The 25,195-nt window shown below is 48.2% G+C and overlaps 1 protein-coding gene across 1 annotated transcript in view; it reads left to right on the top strand.

Annotated features, from left to right (window-relative positions):
* The first annotated feature begins 4,547 nt into the window (after positions 1-4,547).
* Positions 4,548-25,195, top strand: part of LOC122943127 (metalloproteinase inhibitor 2-like) — a 61,285-nt gene continuing 40,637 nt past the window's right edge. The window contains exon 1 of the mRNA XM_044300596.1: positions 4,548-4,792. Coding sequence (XP_044156531.1) covers positions 4,669-4,792 — 124 coding nt within the window. The 5' untranslated portion in view covers positions 4,548-4,668. The remainder of the gene's footprint in view (positions 4,793-25,195) is intronic.

Raw genomic sequence — 25,195 nt, 5'->3', positions numbered from 1 at the left:
GCTCTCCCCACCTCCCGCTCCAAATCCTCAAGCTTGTCCCGGGGCAGTCTACACTCCATGCGCTCCGAATCGATCACTATCCCTAGGAAGCTCAACTCCGTCGCGGGACCCACCGTTTTTTCCACCGCCAGGGGAACACCCAACGCAGCGAACAACACCTCCAGTGAATGCAACAATAACGAACACACCCCTGAGCCCGCGGGGCCAATACACAGAAAGTCGTCTAAATAGTGAATGATAGATTCACATCCCGCCGAGTCCTTAACTGCCCACTCTAAAAACGAGCTAAACTGTTCAAAGTACGCACACGATAGCGAACAACCCATTGGTAAACAACGATCAACAAAGAACCCCCCATCCCAAAAACACCCCAACAAATGTAGGCTATCCGGATGAACCGGCAATAACCTGAACGCGGCCTCGATGTCCGCCTTCGCCATCAAAGCCCCCCTTCCAAACCGTTTCACCCACTGCACTGCCGCGTCAAACGAGGTATATACCACCGAACATAACGCTGGATCAATACCATCGTTGACCGACGATCCCTGAGGGAAGGATAAATGATGAATGAGGCGAAATTTATTCGCCTCCTTCTTCGGAACCACCCCCAGAGGCGACAGGCGCAAATTCTCCAACGGAGGCTCCGAAAAAGGCCCATCCATCCTACCCAATCTCACCTCCTTCTCCAGCTTCTCAGACACTACTCCTGGGTGCTCCCTAGCTGACCGCAAATTTTTCTTAATCAACACCGGACCCGCCGGAACAAAAGGGATACGAAACCCCCAAAGGAAACCCTCCCGCAACAGGTCCGCGGCCTTTTTGTCCGGGTACCTAGCGAGGAACGGTTCCATCCTTTCCAGACGAACCGGCGTCACCCCCTTTGCTAGTACCCTCGCCTCCCCTCTGTCTAACCCCCCTGAAGCACCGCGTGGCTCCATGGGACCCCCCACAGCTGGAGCACTCGTGCTTGAACTTGCACTTTGCCCCGAACTTGCACCCCCCTTCATTAAATAGGAAACACAGTCCCTTAGCTGACGCCGCTGCAAAGGCCGACTGCCCTCCTGCTCCCGACTCCCCCCGAAACGACTGAGCTCCTGACTCCCCCCGAAAGGACTGGGTCGACCGAACCGGCGCCGTCACCTTCAACCACAAAGCTATATCTTTGTGGTCCCATCTAATACTCGGGCGCACTGCCTTACGCTGCCTAAATTGCTCATCGTAGCGCAGCCACGTCTGCCCCCCATAAACCCGATACGCTTCCCCGATGGAGTCCAGATAGCAAAATAGCGCAGAGCAGCACTCTGGCGCCTTTTCCCCTACCACGCTGGCGAATATCGCAAAAGCCTGCAACCAATTAGGGAACGTGCGCGGTATCAACCGGTACCGCCGCTTCTCCTCTTCCTCCTTTTTACCCTCATCCTTCCTAGCCCTATCCAGGTTAAATTTCTCCAAGGGGAGCAAGGAAAAAATCTCCACATACTCCCCTCGCCAAATTTTTTCCCTAACCTCCTGCTTCAAATGGGCCCCCAACGGCCCCTCAAAGCAGACGTATACCTCCCCCCTCGCCTTATCATCCAGCCGCACCCTCTCCTCCTGCTCTGAACCACCCGCCTGCGTCTGCACAGACGCCGTGGCACTTTGCGGACTGAACCCGGGCTGGCCTATCCCGCCCAACCCCCCAAAACTGCCCCCCACGCCCCAGGCTGGCAACGGGGACGAACCACCCGCCCCCCACCCAGCCAGCAACCCGGCCAAACCCCCCAGCAACTGCCCTAACCCCCTACCCAACTCCCCTTGGGGCCCCCCTGCCGCCCCCCCAGAATAACTAGCAATAGACTGCACCAAAGGTCCCCAGATCGCCTCACCTGGCTGCCTGGGAGCTGTGATCCCATCAGCCGAAGATCCTGGCTCCAGACGTTCCTCCCTCAGCGATGAGACAGATGACAGCCGATCCCCAGACGGTCCCCTGGCCCAGCCGGGGCCAGAGACGTGACATCCACGGTCTTCACTCGACGCCCCGGAGAAGGCGGAGCCTGGAAGATCCTGCAGCACCCTCGCCGAGAGCCGGCTGCCCTGGTCCGCAGCCGCCCCGTGGTCCCCAGACACTTGCTCCCGCCGAGGGGCCTCATCCACAATCGCCTCCTGGACAGGGCCCGCCGTACCTGGTCCTGAACACTGGGGGGCGCTGGTACACTGCAGGACAGACCTTCCCAGGCCTGCTCGAGGGCTCCGCCTGCTGTTCGGATTCCTCCCACGCCGCGGCCCACAAGCAGATGCTTTACCTGCGGCCTGCCGGCGTGGAGGGTCCTTCTCAGGGCTCCGTCTGCGGCGCTGAGCCCGAGGGGAGGATAACTGCGGACTGAGGCGCTCCGGCGGCCGGGCCCGCCGAGGCCGTGACACTACAGGCTGAGGCGAAACAGGTTCCTCAGCCACCCCTCTCAGCAGCTGCTGGACCTGCTCCTGAAGCCAGCCCGGTCCTCTACTTGCCGCCGCCGTCCTGAGCTCCGCGATCATAGCGTCCACCTCCATCTCGGTGCACGCGTCAGGTCAGTTCAGTTTGCCCCCAAAATGGCCACCGTTCACCTCCAGCCCTGGCTACTTAACCCCTCCAGCTCCACCCCCCAGCTTAAACTAGCCAACCCCAATCCCCCAGGGGCTCGCTGAACCAAACCCCCCGTCATGGTAGCCTCCCCCCAGGCTACGCCCCCAGTCCGGCTATTTCTTTGTTTAAACCTTGTCCTGGTTGATGCACGCACCTCAAGTAGACAAAACAGAACAGTGTTTGACTTCTTTGCCATTATTCAGACTCTTTATGCCTTCATGGAGGGAAGTCCTGTGAGACAAGCTGTAATAGAGAAGATTTCTCAAGAAGTAGGACCTCAGTTGAAGACTCTAAAGTGACTGTCAAACACAAGGTGGGCATGCAGAGCAGAAGCAGTAAAAGAAAACTTTTCAGTTATTTTACAGGCTTTAAATGAGATCATTGAATCAAGTCGCTTAGCTGATGCTAAAATAGAAGCAAGGGGCCTTATTTGTGAATTCAATTCTTTCAAGTTTATCTTTGCTCTGCACATGATGCACCCTATTCTCCAAATGGTGGTAAAAGTCAGCAAGACCCTGCAAGCATCAAATCTCCACTTGCTTACGGCAATGACAGTGGTGAAAAGCCTGTGCCACTCCTTGGTTTCCGTGAGAAGTGACCCTGATTATTTTCAGTTCATTTTCCATGACTGTGAAAAAAAAGTGTTCCGAAAATAATATCGCTATTCCCCCAGTTAGGAAGAGAAAGCCTTCTGTCCTTCTCAGTCTCAGTATCACTATGAAACAAAAGAGGAGCCGGAGAGGAGAACTTCATTTTACCCACTACTGGCTTCATTGGTAACTGGTATGGACCAGCGATTTGAACAGGAGTCGTGTGATATTGTAACTGCAGTGGGAAAACTGCTAAGCTTGGAGATTCCTAAAGGTGACATAGAAATCCTTGCCAACAAATTTAAGGTGTCAGTGGATGAATTGGAAGCAGAAGCCACATTGCTAAGGGAGTATGAGGGACCTACTCCTAAAGGTTGCACCACAAATACCATCAAAGAGTGGCTTGATTGGTTTAAAGAATCAGATCGATTCAACACATTTAATGCTTTTTATAAGTGTGTTCAGAGCTTTACAGTGTTACCTGTGACAAGCTGCCTTTTCAAAACTGACACATGTAAAAACCAAACTGAGGAGTACAATGTCCCAAGAACGCCTGGATGCACTCATGATATTCTATAATGAGCAGGAATTGGCTTGGTCGGCTACTTATAACGAGGTAATCTACGTAAACATTTTTACACAAAGTTGCACGGTACATGGGAATTTTCCTCATCTTTATGCTCTAGAGAAGAAGACGTCACACAAAGTGTTTTGAACTTAAATTCTTCAATCATTGAAGAATTTAAGTCCAAAACACTTTGTGTGACGTCTTCTTCTCTAGAGCATAAAGATGAGGAAAATTCCCATGTACCGTGCAACTTTGTGTAAAAATGTTTACTTAGATTTGTTACAGTTATAACAGCTTAATTATTCTAAATGTTTTTTTTTAAATAAAAAATGTTAAATGTTTGTTTACATTGCTAAATGATTTTTTAATCAAAAAAAGTTTTAATACGGTTTTTAAATGTTTGTTTATATTGATAATTATGAGTGCGGGTCTGTATGTATGTATGTATGTATGCAGAGTGTATTTGTGTATATATATGTGTGTGTGTGTGTGTATATAATATATATATATACACATACACATGCGTGCGCGGCGTGTGTGTTTGTGCTTTAGGGTGCACACCCTAATGCAAAAGGGTGTGCACGTCTATGTGGCCACTATTCACTGGGATGTCCATGTGAACAGCCCCATAGATTGCAATGGTTCTGAACACGACGTGTGAATGAGGAAGTTATTAACTACTATGCTGGACTTCCCTCCTGTGATTGGTGTTTCCTTGTGTTTAGAAGGAGGGGCCGCTGCTGCTCATCCATAAATAAGGAGGCTTCATGCCATGGTAATAAGACATCAGATTGCAAGAGCCTGTCCTGGAAAACTGTCCAGGCTTGTCAGGGGGAAGACATAGACAGCTCCTTGCAGCTTCTGAAGACAATCCCTTGCTTGGCTGGAAGCGCATGTTGTAGCTCAGCATGAGTCCTTTCACACACACGTTGCTCTATTGCGCCCTGCTCCTTTTAACCCTTAAGGAGCTGACAGAGGCATGCACCTGCGCTAACCTTCACCCCCAGGAGCATTTCTGTAATTCAGATGTTGGTGAGTCTCTCTATGCAATGTGCTAAATGTTTGTGCTACTTGTACATAGAATTTTAAATATTTTTTCTGTGTTTTTTTTTTTTTTGTAATACTTTAAATGTGCATTATCCTATAGTAGCCCATGATGCCGTAGAGTTACTATTACTAGTGTTCGGTTTCAAGCAACCTGCTCTTCTATCCACAAGGTGGTAACCTGGGATTACACTGTATAATCCATGGTTGGTCTCTAAATATAACTTAATTAACTGATAACATTGTGCCTCAGTTTGCTGTCGTATTTTTGCAGTGACCTTGCTGAGAGCCACAGGGGCTTCCTAGTGTTCAGTGACTCATTTGTTAACGTCCTGTAATGGGGCAAGTGACACGAATGATCTGGCACCAAACTGAGCCGACGAGGCTCCTATCATTTACACTCCTGATTATGATGCTTCTGGCATCTGTATTCAGGAGAATATCCACCATCCATACTTCTTACAAGGTTTCCCGTTGTGGCTTGTGGCACCTATCGGTAAATTACGGTGAAATATATTCATCTCCGCTCTTGGTCTCTGCTGTCGGACACACGGGAAGACAATGTAAAGTACATTTAATTCATCAAGTCGTACTGTGGCCGCTTAGCTCTCATCCCATGTGCGCAGTCGATGTACAACATACCTCTCCGAAGAACCTCACAATTAGCATCCCTATAGTCCAGATTGTGCTCGGTGCATACTGATTAATAGCTCTAAAGACGCCAATAGAGTATCTTTGTGGGCCAAACTCCTAACATGACCGATCATTACTTATACTGACTTTTTGGGGTTACTTTTAAGGCTCTGCTCATTATACCATGGCAGCCTGTTTGTAAGTATGCTGTTGCCAATGTTGTGCTTTGTATACTAATATGAATATCGCTAGAATAACAGTACTTATACGGCACCCGAAATTCATAATGAAATCTGTATTTAAATGAACACCCTCAAAAGAGAAGGGTGTTGTCATGGGGTATGAGTCTAACTACCTACTGACATGTCATGTATCTACTACTAGACTTCTGACATGCAGAAAGTCCCTCTGTGTGTGTTCACAGTCCAAGACATCTCATTTTCCAATAATTCCAACCGCTGGGGCCTTTTTTAACGCGGTACTAATGAAGCGCTTCCATTATGGAAGCGCTTCATTAGTATAGGAGGACCAGGAAGCGGTGAAGGATCTATACTCACCGCTTCCTGGTCCTCGGCTATCGGCTGTGCAGGGCTGCGCACAGCGTGAGGTCGCTCTGTGACCTCACACTGTGCGCCGCGATACACAGCCGACAGCAGAATGAAGAGGATCGCGATGGTGACCAGGAGCAGGAGAGGTAAGTGTTTTTTTTTTATTTTTTTTTATTTGCACTGGGGGCTGACATAAGGGCTGATGGCTGACCTGGGGGGCTGATGGCTGACATGGGGGGGCTGATGGCTGACATGGGGGGGCTGATGGCTGACATGGGGGGGCTGATGGCTGACATGGGGGGGCTGATGGCTGACATGGGGGGGGCTGATGGCTGACATGGGGGGGCTGATGGCTGACATGGGGGGGCTGATGGCTGACATGGGGGCTGATAGATGGCTAAAGGTTGGGGGGTTGATCTGAGGCATTTGGGGTCTGATTTGAGGTCTGATTTACATTGAGGGTCTGATTGCTGGTCTGACCTGAGGTGTAATGAAAAATATTTTTTTCTTATTGTTCTACTCTAAAACCTATGTGCATCTTATAAAGGGTGAAAAATTAGGTACAGTGCAGCAGAGACCAGTGCAGCAGAGACCCTAGTCCGTTTATATAGTCGTTATATAGTGTTATATATTTTAATATGCACCTTGTGTTTTGTTATGCGCGTGAATCAGTCAGCGCCGACTAGCACCACCTAAGCCCCGCCCACCCCCTGTGCCATGTGACCACAGAGTGTGAGTAAAGAGCTTGTTATTACTCATACTCCGTGGTCACCCGCCTGCTCGCACAACGCTGCTTTGGATCCTGACGTACACACCTCGTCAGGACATTTTAGTTTACTGGAGCTGCAGCTAGGCACTGATGGCTAGGAGGGGGAGTGGGGGAACTGATGGCAGTGGGGGGAGCTGGTGGCATTGGAGGAGGAGCTGATGGCAGTTGGAGGGGGAGCAATTGATGACATAGGGGAGCTGGTGGCATTAGAGGGGGAGCTAATGGCACTGGGAGTGGGAGAGCTGAAAGCTCTGGGGGAGTGGAGCTGATGGGACTGGGGTGGGGGGAGAGCTGAAGGCACTGGGGTGGGGGAGAGCTGAAGGCACTGGGGTGGGGGAGAGCTGAAGGCACTGGGGTGGGGGAGAGCTGAAGGCACTGGGGTGGGGGAGAGCTGAAGGCACTGGGGTGGGGGAGAGCTGAAGGCACTGGGTAATAGTGGAGCCGATGGCACTAGGGTGAAATTATGCACTTGGGCTGATCGTACAGGGGGGAAAGAAGGGTGTTGGGGACTGATGGTAGGGGGTCTGATGAGTTTTTATAAAGGAAAACAGTCTATTAGATAATTTTTTTCTTAGTAGGATACTCGATTACTAAAATAATCGTTTACTGCAGCCCTACTTGGGTCCTCCACTGATCTCTACTTCCTGCTCACCGGCCGAGGTGGATCACCACTGCAGCTTTTGATTGGTCATATTTCCTGTACAAAGAGGGAACAGGACGTAGAGATGGGTGGGGGACCCAGGAAGCAGCGGAAAAGCTGGGCGACCACCAGGATGATATCTTTTTTTCTGACCCTTTTAAAAAAAACTTCTATTAGTCAGGCAACTCCTTTAAAGGCTCTGTTCACAGCAGCATTGTGGGTTCTGTTTCTTACAAAATGTCGTCCTAAATTCTGCGTTCTGGATTCCCATGAATTATAATGTGGTCCATCTGGGTTCAGTCATAATTTAAAGACTATGTCCAACTTAGAAAACATTTTTTTTTATTGTCCCAGTGAATACAAAATGGGAAATAAACAACTCTGTAATAGGTTTTAATTAAACATTTTCTTCAATTTTTTTTCTTTAGCTCCTTCACAGACCTATAGGCCCCCATGGTAACAGATAACAAACCCTATACAGTCAGGTCTTGCACTATTATCTTCCATCTGTCCTTTGCTTCCAGCTAATCCAGTTTGTTGGGAAAATATGGAAGGAAAATAGGACTGTTCAGGGTTGGTTTGTTGTCTGTTACCATGGAGACGCATTGTCTATATACATGCTGTAGAAACAAAACTACAGGAAACTTTTAATAAAGATTTATTGCGGAGTTGATACATTTATCATTTTAGAGTCATTGAGACAATAAAAAAAATTGTTTCTAAGGAGGAAATAAAAATACTCAAAGTCACAATAATCTATTAAATACAAACCGGATTCCAAAAAAGTTGGGACACTAAACAAATTGTGAATAAAAACTGAATGCAATGATGTGGAGATGGCAAATGTCAATATTTTATTTGTAATAGAACATAGATGACAGATCAAACGTTTAATGCAAGTAAATGTATCATTTTAAAGGAAAAATACGTTGATTCAAATTTTCACGGTGTCAACAAATCCCAAAAAAGTTGGGACAAGTAGCAATAAGAGGCTAGAAAAAGTAAATTTGAGCATAACGAAGAGCTGGAAGACCAATTAACACTAATTAGGTCAATTGGCAACATGGTTGGGTATAAAAAGAGCTTCTCAGAGTGGCAGTGTCTCTCAGAAGCCAAGATGGGTAGAGGATAACCAATTCCCACAATGTTGCGCAGAAAGATAGTGGAGCAATATCAGAAAGGTGTTACCCAGCGAAAAATTGCAAAGACTTTGCATCTATCATCATCAACTGTGCATAACATCATCCGAAGATTCAGAGAATCTGGAACAATCTCTGTGCGTAAGGGTCAAGGCCGTAAAACCATACTGGATGCCCGTGATCTTCGGGCCCTTAAACGACACTGCACCACAAACAGGAATGCTACTGTAAAGGAAATCACAGAATGGGCTCAGGAATACTTCTAGAAACCATTGTCAGTGAACACAATCCACCGTGCCATCCGCCGTTGCCAGCTGAAACTCTACAGTGCAAAGAAGAAGCCATTTCTAAGCAAGATCCACAAGCTCAGGCGTTTTCACTGGGCCAGGGATCATTTAAAATGGAGTGTGGCAAAATGGAAGACTGTTCTGTGGTCAGATGAGTCATGATTCGAAGTTCTTTTTGGAAATCTGGGACGCCATGTCATCCAGACCAAAGAGGACAAGGACAAGCCAAGTTATTATCAACGCTCAGAAGCCTGCATCTCTGATGGTATGGGGTTGCATGTGTACGTGTGGCATGGGCAGCTTGCATGTCTGGAAAGGCACCATCAATGCAGAAAAATATATTCATGTTCTAGAACAACATATGCTCCCATCCAGACGTCATCTCTTTCAGGGAAGACCCTGCATTTTTCAACAAGATAATGCCAGACCACATTCTGCATCAATCACAACATCATGGCTGTGTAGGAGAAGGATCCGGGTACTGAAATGGCCAGTCTGCAGTCCAGATCTTTCACCTATAGAGAACATTTGGCGCATCATAAAGAGGAAGGTGCAACAAAGAAGGCCCAAGACGATTGAACAGTTAGAGGCCTGTATTAGACAAGAATGGGAGAGCATTCCTATTTCTAAACTTGAGAAAATGGTCTCCTCGGTCCCCAGACGTTTGTTGAGTGTTGTGAGAAGAAGGGGAGATGCCACACAGTGGTGAAAATGGCCTTGTCCCAACTTTTTGGGGATTTGTTGACACCATGAAATTCTGATTCAACATATTTTTCCCTTAAAATTGAAAATTTTCTCAGTTTAAACTTTTGTTCCGTGATTTATGTTCTATTCTGAATAAAATATTAGAAGTTGGCACCTCCACATCATTGCATTCAGTTTTTATTCACGATTTGTATAGTGTCCCAACTTTTTTGGAATCCGGTTTGTAGTTTACTAATAGAAAATATACAATTACCAGACCATATGCTGGATGACAACCCTGCTGCATTCTGTAATAGTGGCTACATTTACTGTTAAGCATCCTGAGCAGAGGGACTACAATAAGTGTCTCTAACGCTGAAGGACCCGGCACATCTGTACTTTACACAACCTATTCATTACAATGGGCATCATGGAATGCTTTTTTTCTCCTAGGGAAATGTAATAGTCAAAGTATTGGTCACAGATTACAGCGGGACGTAGCCGCAGGACAACCTGTAAAAAGATGATTTTTGGGTGACCCTTTAAAAAATAAGAATTTTAGAGACATCTAGAGACTACACTATTATCCTCTACTCTTTGACGACCCCCATCAAACACATGGGAAAAAAATAAATTCACATTAAAAAATTATGTATATTGAAGGTTAATGCCCAACATCTAGACGTTTCCTTGGCTCCTGCAAAATAAAGCATGTGTTTGTTCTACTGTGCTTTCTCTCAGGGATCACTTTACTACAATATTGCCGAGCCCCAGTCACCATCTAGCTGTGTAAGTCTTGTGAAAAGGCTCAGAATTCATGTTAGATCTTCAACAAGAAGCAAGCAGAGAAATTAATTAGGTCTGGGCCAAGCACTTTTCCTCAGCACTTTTGTGAGGGTGATTATTGGTGTGACATTTTGTCTTCTCCTTGTCAGGGCTCTTTTGTCTTGTCTGGCTGATTCCTTTACAACATGCATAGCTACAAAACAGATCCAGCTCCCCAGTAAATGCCTGAAGAATCCGAACAGGACGAGGGAAGGGAAGCAGGGTGAGATGTTGGCTCTGTCACCAAGTGACAACAGAACAGCGAAAACTCCTGTTCAGCAACATCATTTAAATCAAGGATCTAATATGATTCCCTTGACCATCAGCCAAGAGATAGCAGAAAAAACTTTAGGAAATGTTCATAGACCTTAAGAGGTTTGGACTTATCAGAACAAAGTTTTTGAGGAGTCAAGAAGGACATGTACAACCACATTATAATCTTTGCTTGCCAAATACAATATTTTTTGGTGAAATAATTCATGAAAATAATAAAACCAAACTGCAGATGACCAACTCCACTGTTATCTTCTTAATTGTGGTTAGGCATCCCTTTCCCCCCAATGATCCTTTGGTCTTCAGATGTGCCAGAATAACACCACAACCAAATGCTTATCACATTTAAAGAGCATCTGTCAGCATGATCAACCATATTAAACCAGGCATACATTCGAGTAGAGTTGAACATGCTCATTAAAACACCTTTGCTATATCTGTATGTAGAACCAATGTTGAGATATTGGCATTTTTAGTAATATGTAAATGAGTTGGTTCGTTGGTTCAGCAATAATGGACTGGGCTGAGCCCTTGGAGCACCGCTCTTGTAACACTGCTCTGAGCTGGGCACTCCACACTCCCCCTTGATTGACATGGGTAGACGTCTCATCTAGCTCTGTATTCTCGTGTCTGTGTGCCTAAACATTTTTTTACATTGGTGATAGAGTGGTGTGATAAATATACTGGAACAAATAGTCATTGGTGGTCCAGAGGTGTGGATCTAGTACTAATGCAGAATAAGGCGTTGGTGTCAGTGTGTTAGCAAAATCATGCATTCTCTTATGAATCTAAGCGGTCCTAGCGCTCACTGGTTGCAGCAGAGCCTCGGGACCAGGGAGAGGGGGCTGTAGGAAGAGGAGAACATGAGATCCTTACGATCCTCCTATCAGCTGTGTGTGGGAGTGTAAGAGCACAGCTTCTGAGATAATCATGTATTCTCCTCCTCATACAGCCCTCTCTTCCTGGTCCAGAAGCTCCACTATCACCGAAGGACCTGCTGGTGGCAGTGGAGCTTCTGGACCAGGAAGAGAGGGCTGCATGAGGAGGAGAACACGCGATCCTCTCAGAAGCTGTGCTCTTCTACTCCCGCCCATGCTGATGGGCGGATTGCAAGGATTGTATGTTCTCCTCCTCGTACAACTCTCTACCTGGTCCAGAAGCTCCGCTGCCACCAATGAGAGCCGGAAACCGCATAGATTCATATTTGAATGCATGAATTTGCTAACACATTGCATTAGCACTAGGTCCACACTTTTGGACAACCAATGACTATCTGTTCCAGTATATTTATCACATCCCTCTGTCACCAATATTACCTTTTTTTTTTTAATTCATGAAGGTACCAGGATACAGCTCTAAACGACCTGTCTAGCCCTGTCAATCAAGGGGGAGGGGAGAGTGCCCAGCTCAGGAGTGCGGTGCTCCAAGGGCTCAGTCTGGCCCCTTGGTGCTTGAACCAGCTCATTTATATATTACCAAAATGCACTCTCAACTCGGATTGTATGGTCTCCTCCTAGAACAGCCCTCTCTCCCTAGTCCAGAGGCTCAGCTGCCACCAGTGAGTGCTAAGGACCTGCATAGTATCTAGAGTTTTCTCCGATCCGATGGTATATTTTAACTTGAAGCGTCCCCATCACCATGGGAACGCCTCTATGTTAGAATATACCATCGGATTTGAGTTACATCGTAAACCTCAGATCCGACAGTATATTCTAACACAGAGGCGTTCCCATGGTGATGGGGACGCTTCATGTTAGAATATACTGAGAACTGTGTACAGACCCCCCCCTCCTCCTGTAATTAACTTATTGGTGGCCAGTGCGGGCCCCCCTCCCTCCCCAGTATTAAATATTACCAGTGCGGCGGCCTCCCCCTCCCTCCCTCCCCAGTATTAAATATGACCAGTGCGGCCTCCCCCTCCCTCCCTCCCCAGTATTAAATATTACCAGTGCGGCGGCCTCCCCCTCCCTCCCTCCCCAGTATTAAATATGACCAGTGCGGCCTCCCCCTCCCTCCCTCCCCAGTATTAAATATTACCAGTGCGGCCCCCTCCCTCTATATTTATTGGTGGCCGGGCCAGTGCGGATTCCAAGTATTGTGAGCAGTGCGGCCTCCCCTCTCCCCCCCTAATTAAAATCACCCCCCCCCCCCATCATTGGTGGCAGAGGAGAGTACCGATCGGAGTCCCAGTTTAAATCGCTGGGGCTCCGATCGGTTACCATGGCAACCAAGACGCTATTGCAGTCTTGGCTGCCATGGTTACTTGGCAATAAATACAAGCATTATACTTACCTGAAGAGCTGCGATGTCTGACCGGCCGGGCGCTCCTCCTACTGGTAAGTGACAGGTCTGTGCTATAGGCAATGCGCCGCACAGACCTTTCACTTACCAGTAGGAGGAGCTCCCGGCCGGTCAGACATCGCAGCTCTTCAGGTAAGTATAATGCTTGTATTTATTGCCAAGTAACCATGGCAGCCAAGACTGCAATAGCGTCTTGGTTGCCATGGTAACCGATCGGAGCCCCAGCGATTTAAACTGGGACTCCGATTGGTACTCTCCGCTGCCACCAATGATGGGGGGGGGGGGGTGATTTTAATTAGGGGGGAGAGAGGGGAGGCCGCACTGCTCACAATACTTGGAATCCGCACTGGCCCGGCCACCAATAAATATAGAGGGAGGGGGCCGCACTGGTCATATTTAATACTGGGGAGGGAGGGAGGGGGAGGCCGCACTGGTCATATTTAATACTGGGGAGGGAGGGGGGGCCGCACTGGCCACCAATAAGTTAAATACAGGAGGGGGGGGGGGGTCTGCCCCCTGCTGCCTGGCAGCATCTGCCAGGCAGCAGGGGGCAGTCGTGTACACAGTTCTCAGTATATTCTAACATGAATCGTCCCCATCACCATGGGAACGCTTCTGTGTTTAGAATATACTGTCGGATCTGAGTTTTCCGAAGTGAAAAATCAGATCTGAAATAAACAGTTATGCAAACGGATCCGTTCTGAACGGATGCAAGCGTTTGCATTATAGGAGCGGATCCGTCTGTGCAGACACCAGACGGATCCGCTCCTAACGCAAGTGTGAAAGTAGCCTTACTCTTGGCAATACACTTGGAAAAAAGCTTAATGAAACTGCTAGCATAGCATTAGGGCCCCGACATTGTCTACATTCTGCCTCTGCTTTCTGCTCATAATGCTAAGCACATGATTGTATATTAGGGGATGTAGATCAGTCTGCTGGAGCTATGGAAGCAGAAAGTCCAGAAGTTCTATAGCTAGTGTAAGCTTTGGTGCGAAGGAGGAAAGTCACAAGATAAGTACATCTAGTATATTGGAAAACCCACAGGCATCGGCTGCCTTATACAAGCTATGTCAGTGAAAAATAGAAAAATGAATGGTTTCATGTGTTTATCAGTAAAGTACATGCATTTATGCCAAATCACAGGTGTCAAAGGGAGTCTGTCACCTCCAAAATCAGTTTCAGATTAAAGGGGTTAGCCCATCTTGCACTTTGGTAGAATATCGCAAGGATATGCCACCAACGTCCGATATGTGGAGGTCCCATCTCTGGGACCTGCATCTATCTCTAAAAGGGGGGCGCATGGGAGTGGCAAAAATAGCCGAGTGCCAGCTTGCCTATTTCCAGAAATGAGAGGTGGTCACACTTGCGAGGTGCTCCCTCTGTTCACTTCTACGTAGGTTCCGGAAAATAGTGGTCTCTCTTGGCTCTTTTCGGAACTACCATAAAAATGGATGGAGACTGTGTGGTGTGCTCTCCTATGCTTTGGGGGCCCCATTCTAGAGACAGGTGCGGGTCCCGGAGACCTGCACTTATTGGACATTGGTGGCATAGCCTAGCGATATGCCACCATAGTGTGAGATGGGTAACCCTGCAGTGTCCCAGGGGGTCAGTAGTGTATGCTGGGCTTTGTAGTGCAGATTGACCACTAACCTGGGATCCACTGTCGTCTTCAATTGGAGCAAATACTGGAACAGGCAGGTATTTAACAGTTCGTGACGCCAGTGTCAATTAAACGGTGACACGCCGTGTATGGTATTGTAGAAGAATGAAGCAAGCATAGGATAGCCAACAAAAACTGGAACTTTTACTGAATATCAGTGGATACAGCTGGTTCTTGGGAGTACAGAATGGCCGGTCTTAGCAAGGCATTATACAGAGTGTTGATTACAGGAGATGCAGTACAGGCGGTTTGCACACTATTCCTGACTGGTCCTGCTACATGTGACTTTCTCTCCAAGGTCTAATGCCCTATAGCTGGCGTACCCTTGAAGCTGTCTTTATATAGTACCTCCTCTGTTGTCTTGAGTACCTCTTGCTTTATCTGATCGGCCTCTGTGGTATTCTGTGTCTTCGTTGTTTAGCTATGCCCTTCTGACTTCTATGCATAAGGACTCAGGAGGGGAACCCTCTCTGTACTGAGTCTGGAAACTTCTACCCTTCTGAGCTAGGCCCTAGCCTATTTATACTGAGCTGGGGGCTCCCTCTGCAGGCTGTTATAAGGATTGCCGGTAACCGGCCTGACTGGCTTAAAGGGAACTACACACTCAAATCTAGCAGTGTCGGGTAGCCTACCCGTATGCTGCAACCCCTTTAAGCATCTTGCCATGTAGGGTAGGTGGCCCAAAACATAGCCATACCTTTCTTGTGAAAATCCAGTCCTCTAAGACCACTTTTATTTGGTTAGTATTTTGCATCAGTATTTGTAAGCCAAAACCAAAAGAGGAACCTACAGAGAAAATGGATATTGGAAATCTGTGTGCCTCTTCTGCATTTTGGTTCCACGCCTGGTTTTGGATTACAAATACTGATGAAAAATACTGACCAAATACAGACCATGTGGAAGTGGCCTAATGCCGAGAAAAGGCTTCTTTTTCATTTTATGCAAATAAGCTATTTGGTGCACCTGGCATTCCATGCACCATCGCTACTGGCTCTGACCACTGGGTGGCATTATGGTGGAGCAATGGTACACCAAAAGGAACAGCCCCAGCTATGATGCACCAAAAACCTTATCTGCACATGATGAAACAGGTCTCAGAATTAGAGGACTGGATTTTCACAGGAAAGGTATGGTTTCGGTGCACCCATCCTACATGGCATAATACTTAGGGCTCATGCACACGACCGTATGTATTTTGCGGTCTCTTACAGAACAGCTGGCCCCTAATAGAACAGTCCTATGCTTGTCCTATGCTTGTCAGTTTTTTTTGTGGGCCCATTGAAATGAATGGTTGGGCATATGGTCCGCAAATAAACCCGAACGGACACGAAAAAAAAATACCTTTGTGTGCATGAGCCCAGTTTGGAGGTGATAAGCTCCCTTTAATGGTGCACACTACAGTACAATATGTAGAGGCTGCCACATGGCCAGCCAGTCCATTGGAAAAATATATTGTGCTGCTGTGGAGCTCAGTAGAAATAATTAGTTTTAGCTGAAAAATGCTTTCTGTGGCTAGTAGGCCGCTTGTAAAAAATTCCACTAATGTCAGGCATTAAAGATGCAGAATTCATAATACAGATAGCAGAGGCTATGGGCTATTTTCATGGTTACATTCTGTATGTTAAAAAAAACACACGTCCATCAAGTTCAGCTCTGAAAGGTCCCTATTTGACATCCGTCCTTCCAGTTCAGACAAAAAAAACTCCATGAGGCTGAAGTCAATTTTTCTTTCGACTCCAAATCTGGCAATCATAATAACTCCCTGGATCAAAGACGCTTCTGCAGATTTTTCGTAGCTGTAAGGAACCTGTAATATTATTACACTCCAGAAATACATCCAGGCCTCTCTTGAACCTTTAGTGAGTTCACCATCACCACCTCCTCAGGTAGAGAGTTCCATAGTCTCACTGCTCTTACAGTAAAGAACCTGCTTGTATGTTGGTGTAGTAACCTTCTCTAAATCAGGGATACACAACTTATTGCCCGGGGCCACATGCTGCCTGTGATGATATTCTGTGTGGCCTTCCACCCATTTGGTTACAAGTAGAGTTGAGCGAACACCTGGATGTTCGGGTTCGAGAAGTTCGGCCGAACATCCCGGAAATGTTCGGGTTCGGGATCCGAACCCGACCCGAACTTCGTCCCAAACCCGAACCCCATTGAAGTCAATGGGGACCCGAACTTTTCGGCACTAAAAAGGCTGTAAAACAGCCCAGGAAAGAGCTAGAGGGCTGCAAAAGGCAGCAACATGTAGGTAAATCCCCTGCAAACAAATGTGGATAGGGAAATGAATTAAAATAAAAATTAAATAAATAAAAATTAACCAAAATCAATTGGAGAGAGGTTCCATAGCAGAGAATCTGGCTTCCCGTCACCCACCACTGGAACAGTCCATTCTCAGATATTTAGGCCCCGGCACCCAGGCAGAGGAGAGAGGTCCCGTAACAGAGAATCTGTCTTCATGTCAGCAGAGAATTAGTCTGCATGTCATAGCAGAGAATGAGGCTTCACGTCAGCCACCACTGCAACAGTCCATTGGCATATATTTAGGCCCAGCACCCAGGCAGAGGAGAGAGGTCCCGTAACAGACAATCTGGCTTCATGTCAGCAGAGAATCAGTCTGCATGTCATAGCAGAGAATCAGGCTTCACGTCACCCACCACTGCAACAGTCCATTGTCATAAATTTAGGCCCAGCACTAGTGTTGAGCGGCATGTCCCATATTCGAATTCGCAAAATTTTGTGAATATTCGAAAGAATATTCGTAAAATATTCGCGATTATTCAAATTCGTTATTATTTCGCATATGCGATAATTCGAATTTTCGCATCGCATAATACATATGCTATGCAAAATTCACATGTGCGCTAATGAAATCGCCTTACGAAGATTCGCAACTCAATTCAATCACTAATGTATGAATGCAATGCCCTTTGCCTCTGTTCTGGGACAAGTGTAGATATTCGCATGTGCGCTAATAAAATCGCCTTACGAAGATTCGCACCTCAATCACTTTCTAGGGAATGTGAGACTTTTGGGAATCAATCGAGATACAGTGGGGGGTGATGACAGTAGTTGACAGAGTACAGATCAATGTAATCTGTAAGGTGGAAAGTAAAATAAAAAATACGAATTTTCGTTAATCGAATTTTACGAAGTTCTACGTATTCGCGAATATGGTGCTATACTATATGAATGCACAGGCCTTTGCCTCTCTGTTCTGGGGACAAGTGTAGATATTTGCATTTGCGTTAATAAAATCGCCTTACGAAGATTCGCAGCTCAATTCAATCACTAATGTATGAATGCAAAGCCCTTTGCCTCTGTTCTGGGACAAGTGTAGATATTCGCATGTGCGCTAATAAAATCGCCTTACGAAGATTCGCAACTCAATTCACTAATGTATGAATGCAAAGCCCTTTGCCTCTGTTCTGGGACGTGCCGATATTCGCATGTGCGCTAATAAAATCGCCTTACGAAGATTCGCGCCTCAATCACTTTCTAGGCAATGTGAGTAAGATCTGAGCTGTTGGACCTTTGGGAAACAATCAATTATATGTGTACTGTAATTTTGTGGGGGGGGGGGGAAAACAAAAAACGAATATTCGTTTTTACGAATATATAGCACTATATTCTAAATATTCGCGAAATCGCGAAGTTGCGATATTCGCGAAAAAAAATTGCTTTTCGAATATTCGCGCTCAACACTACCCAGCACCCAGGCAGAGGAGAGAGGTCCCGTAACAGACAATCTGGCTTCATGTCAGCAGAGAATCAGTCTGCATGTCATAGCAGAGAATGAGGCTTCACGTCAGCCACCACTGCAACAGTCCATTGGCATATATTTAGGCCCAGCACCCAGGCAGAGGAGGGAGGTCCCGTAACAGAGAATCTGTCTTCATGTCAGCAGAGAATTAGTCTGCATGTCATAGCAGAGAATGAGGCTTCACGTCAGCCACCACTGCAACAGTCCATTGGCATATATTTAGGCCCAGCACACACACAGGCAGAGGAGAGAGGTCCCGTAACAGAGAATCTGGCTTCATGTCAGCAGAGAATCAGTCTGCATGTCATAGCAGAGAATGAGGCTTCACGTCAGCCACCACTGCAACAGTCCATTGGCATATATTTAGGCCCAGCACACACACAGGCAGAGGAGAGAGGTCCCGTAACAGAGGATCTGGCTTCATGTCAGCAGAGAATCAGTCTGCATGTCATAGCAGAGAATCAGGCTTCACGTCAGCCACCACTGCAACAGTCCATTGTCATAAATTTAGGCCCAGCACCCAGGCAGAGGAGAGAGGTCCCGTAACAGAGAATCTGGCTTCATGTCAGCAGAGAATCAGTCTTCATATCATAGCAGAGAATCAGGCTTCACGTCACCCACCACTGTAAGAGTCAATTTTCATAAATTTAGGCCCAGAACCCAGGCAGAGGAGAAAGGTCCCGTAACAGACAATCTGGCTTCATGTCAGCAGAGAATCAGTCTTCATATCATAGCAGAGAATCAGGCTTCACGTCACCCACCACTGCAACAGTCCATTGGCATATATTTAGGCCTAGCACACAGGCAGAGCAGAGAGGTCCCGTAACAGACAATCTGGCTTCATGACAGCAGAGAATCAGTCTGCATGTCATAGCAGAGAATCAGGCTTCACGTCAGCCACCACTGCAACAGTCCATTGGCATATATTTAGGCCCAGCACACACACAGGCAGAGGAGAGAGGTCCCGTAACAGAGAATCTGGCTTCATGTCAGCAGAGAATCAGTCTGCATGTCATAGCAGAGAATGAGGCTTCACGTCAGCCACCACTGCAACAGTCCATTGTCATAAATTTAGGCCCAGCACCCAGGCAGAGGAGAGAGGTCCCGTAACAGAGGATCTGGCTTCATGTCAGCAGAGAATCAGTCTGCATGTCATAGCAGAGAATGAGGCTTCACGTCAGCCACCACTGCAACAGTCCATTGTCATAAATTTAGGCCCAGCACCCAGGCAGAGGAGAGAGGTCCCGTAACAGAGGATCTGGCTTCATGTCAGCAGAGAATCAGTCTGCATGTCATAGCAGAGAATGAGGCTTCACGTCAGCCACCACTGCAACAGTCCATTGTCATAAATTTAGGCCCAGCACCCAGGCAGAGGAGAGAGGTCCCGTAACAGAGAATCTGGCTTCATGTCAGCAGAGAATTAGTCTGCATGTCATAGCAGAGAATGAGGCTTCACGTCAGCCACCACTGCAACAGTCCATTGGCATATATTTAGGCCCAGCACCCAGGCAGAGGAGGGAGGTCCCGTAACAGAGAATCTGTCTTCATGTCAGCAGAGAATTAGTCTGCATGTCATAGCAGAGAATGAGGCTTCACGTCAGCCACCACTGCAACAGTCCATTGGCATATATTTAGGCCCAGCACACACACAGGCAGAGGAGAGAGGTCCCGTAACAGAGAATCTGGCTTCATGTCAGCAGAGAATTAGTCTGCATGTCATAGCAGAGAATGAGGCTTCACGTCAGCCACCACTGCAACAGTCCATTGGCATATATTTAGGCCCAGCACACACACAGGCAGAGGAGAGAGGTCCCGTAACAGAGAATCTGGCTTCATGTCAGCAGAGAATCAGTCTGCATGTCATAGCAGAGAATGAGGCTTCACGTCAGCCACCACTGCAACAGTCCATTGGCATATATTTAGGCCCAGCACCCAGGCAGAGGAGGGAGGTCCCGTAACAGAGAATCTGTCTTCATGTCAGCAGAGAATTAGTCTGCATGTCATAGCAGAGAATGAGGCTTCACGTCAGCCACCACTGCAACAGTCCATTGGCATATATTTAGGCCCAGCACCCAGGCAGAGGAGGGAGGTCCCGTAACAGAGAATCTGTCTTCATGTCAGCAGAGAATTAGTCTGCATGTCATAGCAGAGAATGAGGCTTCACGTCAGCCACCACTGTAACAGTCCATTGGCATATATTTAGGCCCAGCACACACACAGGCAGAGGAGAGAGGTCCCGTAACAGAGAATCTGGCTTCATGTCAGCAGAGAATCAGTCTGCATGTCATAGCAGAGAATGAGGCTTCACGTCAGCCACCACTGCAACAGTCCATTGGCATATATTTAGGCCCAGCACACACACAGGCAGAGGAGAGAGGTCCCGTAACAGAGGATCTGGCTTCATGTCAGCAGAGAATCAGTCTGCATGTCATAGCAGAGAATCAGGCTTCACGTCAGCCACCACTGCAACAGTCCATTGTCATAAATTTAGGCCCAGCACCCAGGCAGAGGAGAGAGGTCCCGTAACAGAGAATCTGGCTTCATGTCAGCAGAGAATCAGTCTTCATATCATAGCAGAGAATCAGGCTTCACGTCACCCACCACTGTAAGAGTCAATTTTCATAAATTTAGGCCCAGAACCCAGGCAGAGGAGAAAGGTCCCGTAACAGACAATCTGGCTTCATGTCAGCAGAGAATCAGTCTTCATATCATAGCAGAGAATCAGGCTTCACGTCACCCACCACTGCAACAGTCCATTGGCATATATTTAGGCCTAGCACACAGGCAGAGCAGAGAGGTCCCGTAACAGACAATCTGGCTTCATGACAGCAGAGAATCAGTCTGCATGTCATAGCAGAGAATCAGGCTTCACGTCAGCCACCACTGCAACAGTCCATTGTCATAAATTTAGGCCCAGCACCCAGGCAGAGGAGAGAGGTCCCGTAACAGAGGATCTGGCTTCATGTCAGCAGAGAATCAGTCTGCATGTCATAGCAGAGAATGAGGCTTCACGTCAGCCACCACTGCAACAGTCCATTGGCATATATTTAGGCCCAGCACACACACAGGCAGAGGAGAGAGGTCCCGTAACAGAGAATCTGGCTTCATGTCAGCAGAGAATCAGTCTGCATGTCATAGCAGAGAATGAGGCTTCACGTCAGCCACCACTGCAACAGTCCATTGTCATAAATTTAGGCCCAGCACCCAGGCAGAGGAGAGAGGTCCCGTAACAGAGGATCTGGCTTCATGTCAGCAGAGAATCAGTCTGCATGTCATAGCAGAGAATGAGGCTTCACGTCAGCCACCACTGCAACAGTCCATTGTCATAAATTTAGGCCCAGCACCCAGGCAGAGGAGAGAGGTCCCGTAACAGAGGATCTGGCTTCATGTCAGCAGAGAATCAGTCTGCATGTCATAGCAGAGAATGAGGCTTCACGTCAGCCACCACTGCAACAGTCCATTGTCATAAATTTAGGCCCAGCACCCAGGCAGAGGAGAGAGGTCCCGTAACAGACAATCTGGCTTCATGTCAGCAGAGAATTAGTCTGCATGTCATAGCAGAGAATGAGGCTTCACGTCAGCCACCACTGCAACAGTCCATTGGCATATATTTAGGCCTAGCACACAGGCAGAGGAGAGAGGTCCCGTAACAGACAATCTGGCTTCATGTCAGCAGAGAATCAGTCTGCATGTCATAGCAGAGAATGAGGCTTCACGTCACCCACCACTGCAACAGTCCATTGGCATATATTTAGGCCTAGCACACAGGCAGAGCAGAGAGGTCCCGTAACAGACAATCTGGCTTCATGACAGCAGAGAATCAGTCTGCATGTCATAGCAGAGAATGAGGCTTCACGTCACCCACCACTGCAACAGTCCATTGGCATATATTTAGGCCTAGCACACAGGCAGAGCAGAGAGGTCCCGTAACAGACAATCTGGCTTCATGTCAGCAGAGAATCAGTCTGCATGTCATAGCAGAGAATCAGGCTTCACGTCAGCCACCACTGCAACAGTCCATTGGCATATATTTAGGCCTAGCACACAGGCAGAGGAGAGAGGTCCCGTAACAGACAATCTGGCTTCATGTCAGCAGAGAATCAGTCTGCATGTCATAGCAGAGAATGAGGCTTCACGTCACCCACCACTGCAACAGTCCATTGGCATATATTTAGGCCTAGCACACAGGCAGAGCAGAGAGGTCCCGTAACAGACAATCTGGCTTCATGTCAGCAGAGAATCAGTCTGCATGTCATAGCAGAGAATCAGGCTTCACGTCAGCCACCACTGCAACAGTCCATTGTCATAAATTTAGGCCCAGCACCCAGGCAGAGGAGAGAGGTCCCGTAACAGACAATCTGGCTTCATGTCAGCAGAGAATTAGTCTGCATGTCATAGCAGAGAATCAGGCTTCATGTCAGCCACCACTGCAACAGTCCATTGGCATATATTTAGGCCTAGCACACAGGCAGAGGAGAGGTTCATTCAACTTTGGGTAGCCTCGCAATATAATGGTAAAATGAAAATAAAAATAGGATTGAATGAGGAAGTGCCCTGGAGTCCAATAATATATGGTTATGGGGAGGTAGTTAATGTCTAATCTGGACAAGGGACGGACAGGTCCTGTGGGATCCATGCCTGGTTCATTTTTATGAACGTCAGCTTGTCCACATTGGCTGTAGACAGGCGGCTGCGTTTGTCTGTAATGACGCCCCCTGCCGTGCTGAATACACGTTCAGACAAAACGCTGGCTGCCGGGCAGGCCAGCACCTCCAAGGCATAAAAGGCTAGCTCTGGCCACGTGGACAATTTAGAGACCCAGAAGTTGAATGGGGCCGAACCATCAGTCAGTACGTGGAGGGGTGTGCACACGTACTGTTCCACCATGTTAGTGAAATGTTGCCTCCTGCTAACACGTTGCGTATCAGGTGGTGGTGCAGTTAGCTGTGGCGTGTTGACAAAAGTTTTCCACATCTCTGCCATGCTAACCCTGCCCTCAGAGGAGCTGGCCGTGACACAGCTGCCTTGGCGACCTCTTGCTCCTCCTCTGCCTTGGCCTTGGGCTTCCACTTGTTCCCCTGTGACATTTGGGAATGCTCTCAGTAGCGCGTCTACCAACGTGCGCTTGTACTCGCGCATCTTCCTATCACGCTCCAGTGCAGGAAGTAAGGTGGGCACATTGTCTTTGTAGCGTGGATCCAGCAGGGTGGCAACCCAGTAGTCCGCACAGGTTAAAATGTGGGCAACTCTGCTGTCGTTGCGCAGGCACTGCAGCATGTAGTCGCTCATGTGTGCCAGGCTGCCCAGGGATAAGGACAAGCTGTCCTCTGTGGGAGGCGTATCGTCATCGTCCTGCCTTTCCCCCCAGCCACGCACCAGTGATGGACCCGAGCTGCGTTGGGTGCCACCCCGCTGTGACCATGCTTCATCCTCATCCTCCTCCACCTCCTCCTCATCCTCGTCCTCCTCGTCCTCCAGTAGTGGGCCCTGGCTGGCCACATTTGTACCTGGCCTCTGCTGTTGCCAAAAACCTCCCTCTGAGTCACTTCGAAGAGACTGGCCTGAAAGTGCTAAAAATGACCCCTCTTCCTCCTCCTCCTCCTCCTCCTCCTCCTGGGCCACCTCCTCTTCCATCATCGCCCTAAGTGTTTTCTCAAGGAGACATAGAAGTGGTATTGTAACGCTGATAACGGTGTCATCGCCACTGGCCATGTTGGTGGAGTACTCGAAACAGCGCAACAGGGCACACAGGTCTCGCATGGAGGCCCAGTCATTGGTGGTGAAGTGGTGCTGTTCTGTAGTGCGACTGACCCGTGCGTGCTGCAGCTGAAACTCCACTATGGCCTGCTGCTGCTCGCACAGTCTGTCCAGCATGTGCAAGGTGGAGTTCCACCTGGTGGGCACGTCGCATATGAGGCGGTGAGCGGGAAGGCCGAAGTTACGCTGTAGCGCAGACAGGCGAGCAGCAGCAGGATGTGAACGCTGGAAGCGCGAACAGACGGCCCGCACTTTATGCAGCAGCTCTGACATGTCGGGGTAGTTGTGAATGAACTTCTGCACCACCAAATTCAGCACATGCGCCAAGCAAGGGATGTGCGTCAAATTGGCTAGTCCCAGAGCTGCAACGAGATTTCGCCCATTATCACACACCACCAGGCCGGGCTTGAGGCTCACCGGCAGCAACCACTCGTCGGTCTGTTGTTCAATACCCCGCCACAACTCCTGTGCGGTGTGGGGCCTGTCCCCCAAACATATGAGTTTCAGAATGGCCTGCTGACGTTTACCCCGGGCTGTGCTGAAGTTGGTGGTGAAGGTGTGTGGCTGACTGGATGAGCAGGTGGAAGAAGAGGAGGAGGAAGCCGAGAAGGAGGAGGTGGCAACAGGAGGCAAAGAATGTTGCCCTGCGATCCTTGGCGGCGGAAGGACGTGCGCCAAACAGCTCTCCGCCTGGGGCCCAGCTGCCACTACATTTACCCAGTGTGCAGTTAGGGAGATATAGCGTCCCTGGCCGTGCTTACTGGTCCACGTATCTGTGGTTAGGTGGACCTTGCCACAGATGGCGTTGCGCAGTGCACACTTGATTTTATCGGATACTTGGTTGTGCAGGGAAGGCACGGCTCTCTTGGAGAAGTAGTGCCGGCTGGGAACAACATACTGTGGGACAGCAAGCGACATGAGCTGTTTGAAGCTGTCTGTGTCCACCAGCCTAAATGACAGCATTTCATAGGCCAGTAGTTTAGAAATGCTGGCATTCAGGGCCAGGGATCGAGGGTGGCTAGGTGGGAATTTACGCTTTCTATCAAATGTTTGTGAGATGGAGAGCTGAACGCTGGCGTGTGACATGGTTGAGACGCTTGGTGACGGAG

This window comes from Bufo gargarizans, chromosome 7, assembly GCF_014858855.1.
Source record: "Bufo gargarizans isolate SCDJY-AF-19 chromosome 7, ASM1485885v1, whole genome shotgun sequence".
NCBI classification, from domain to species: domain Eukaryota; kingdom Metazoa; phylum Chordata; class Amphibia; order Anura; family Bufonidae; genus Bufo; species Bufo gargarizans.
Note: the sequence above shows the minus strand (reverse complement) of the source record. Positions and strands in the feature narration are given on the sequence as shown.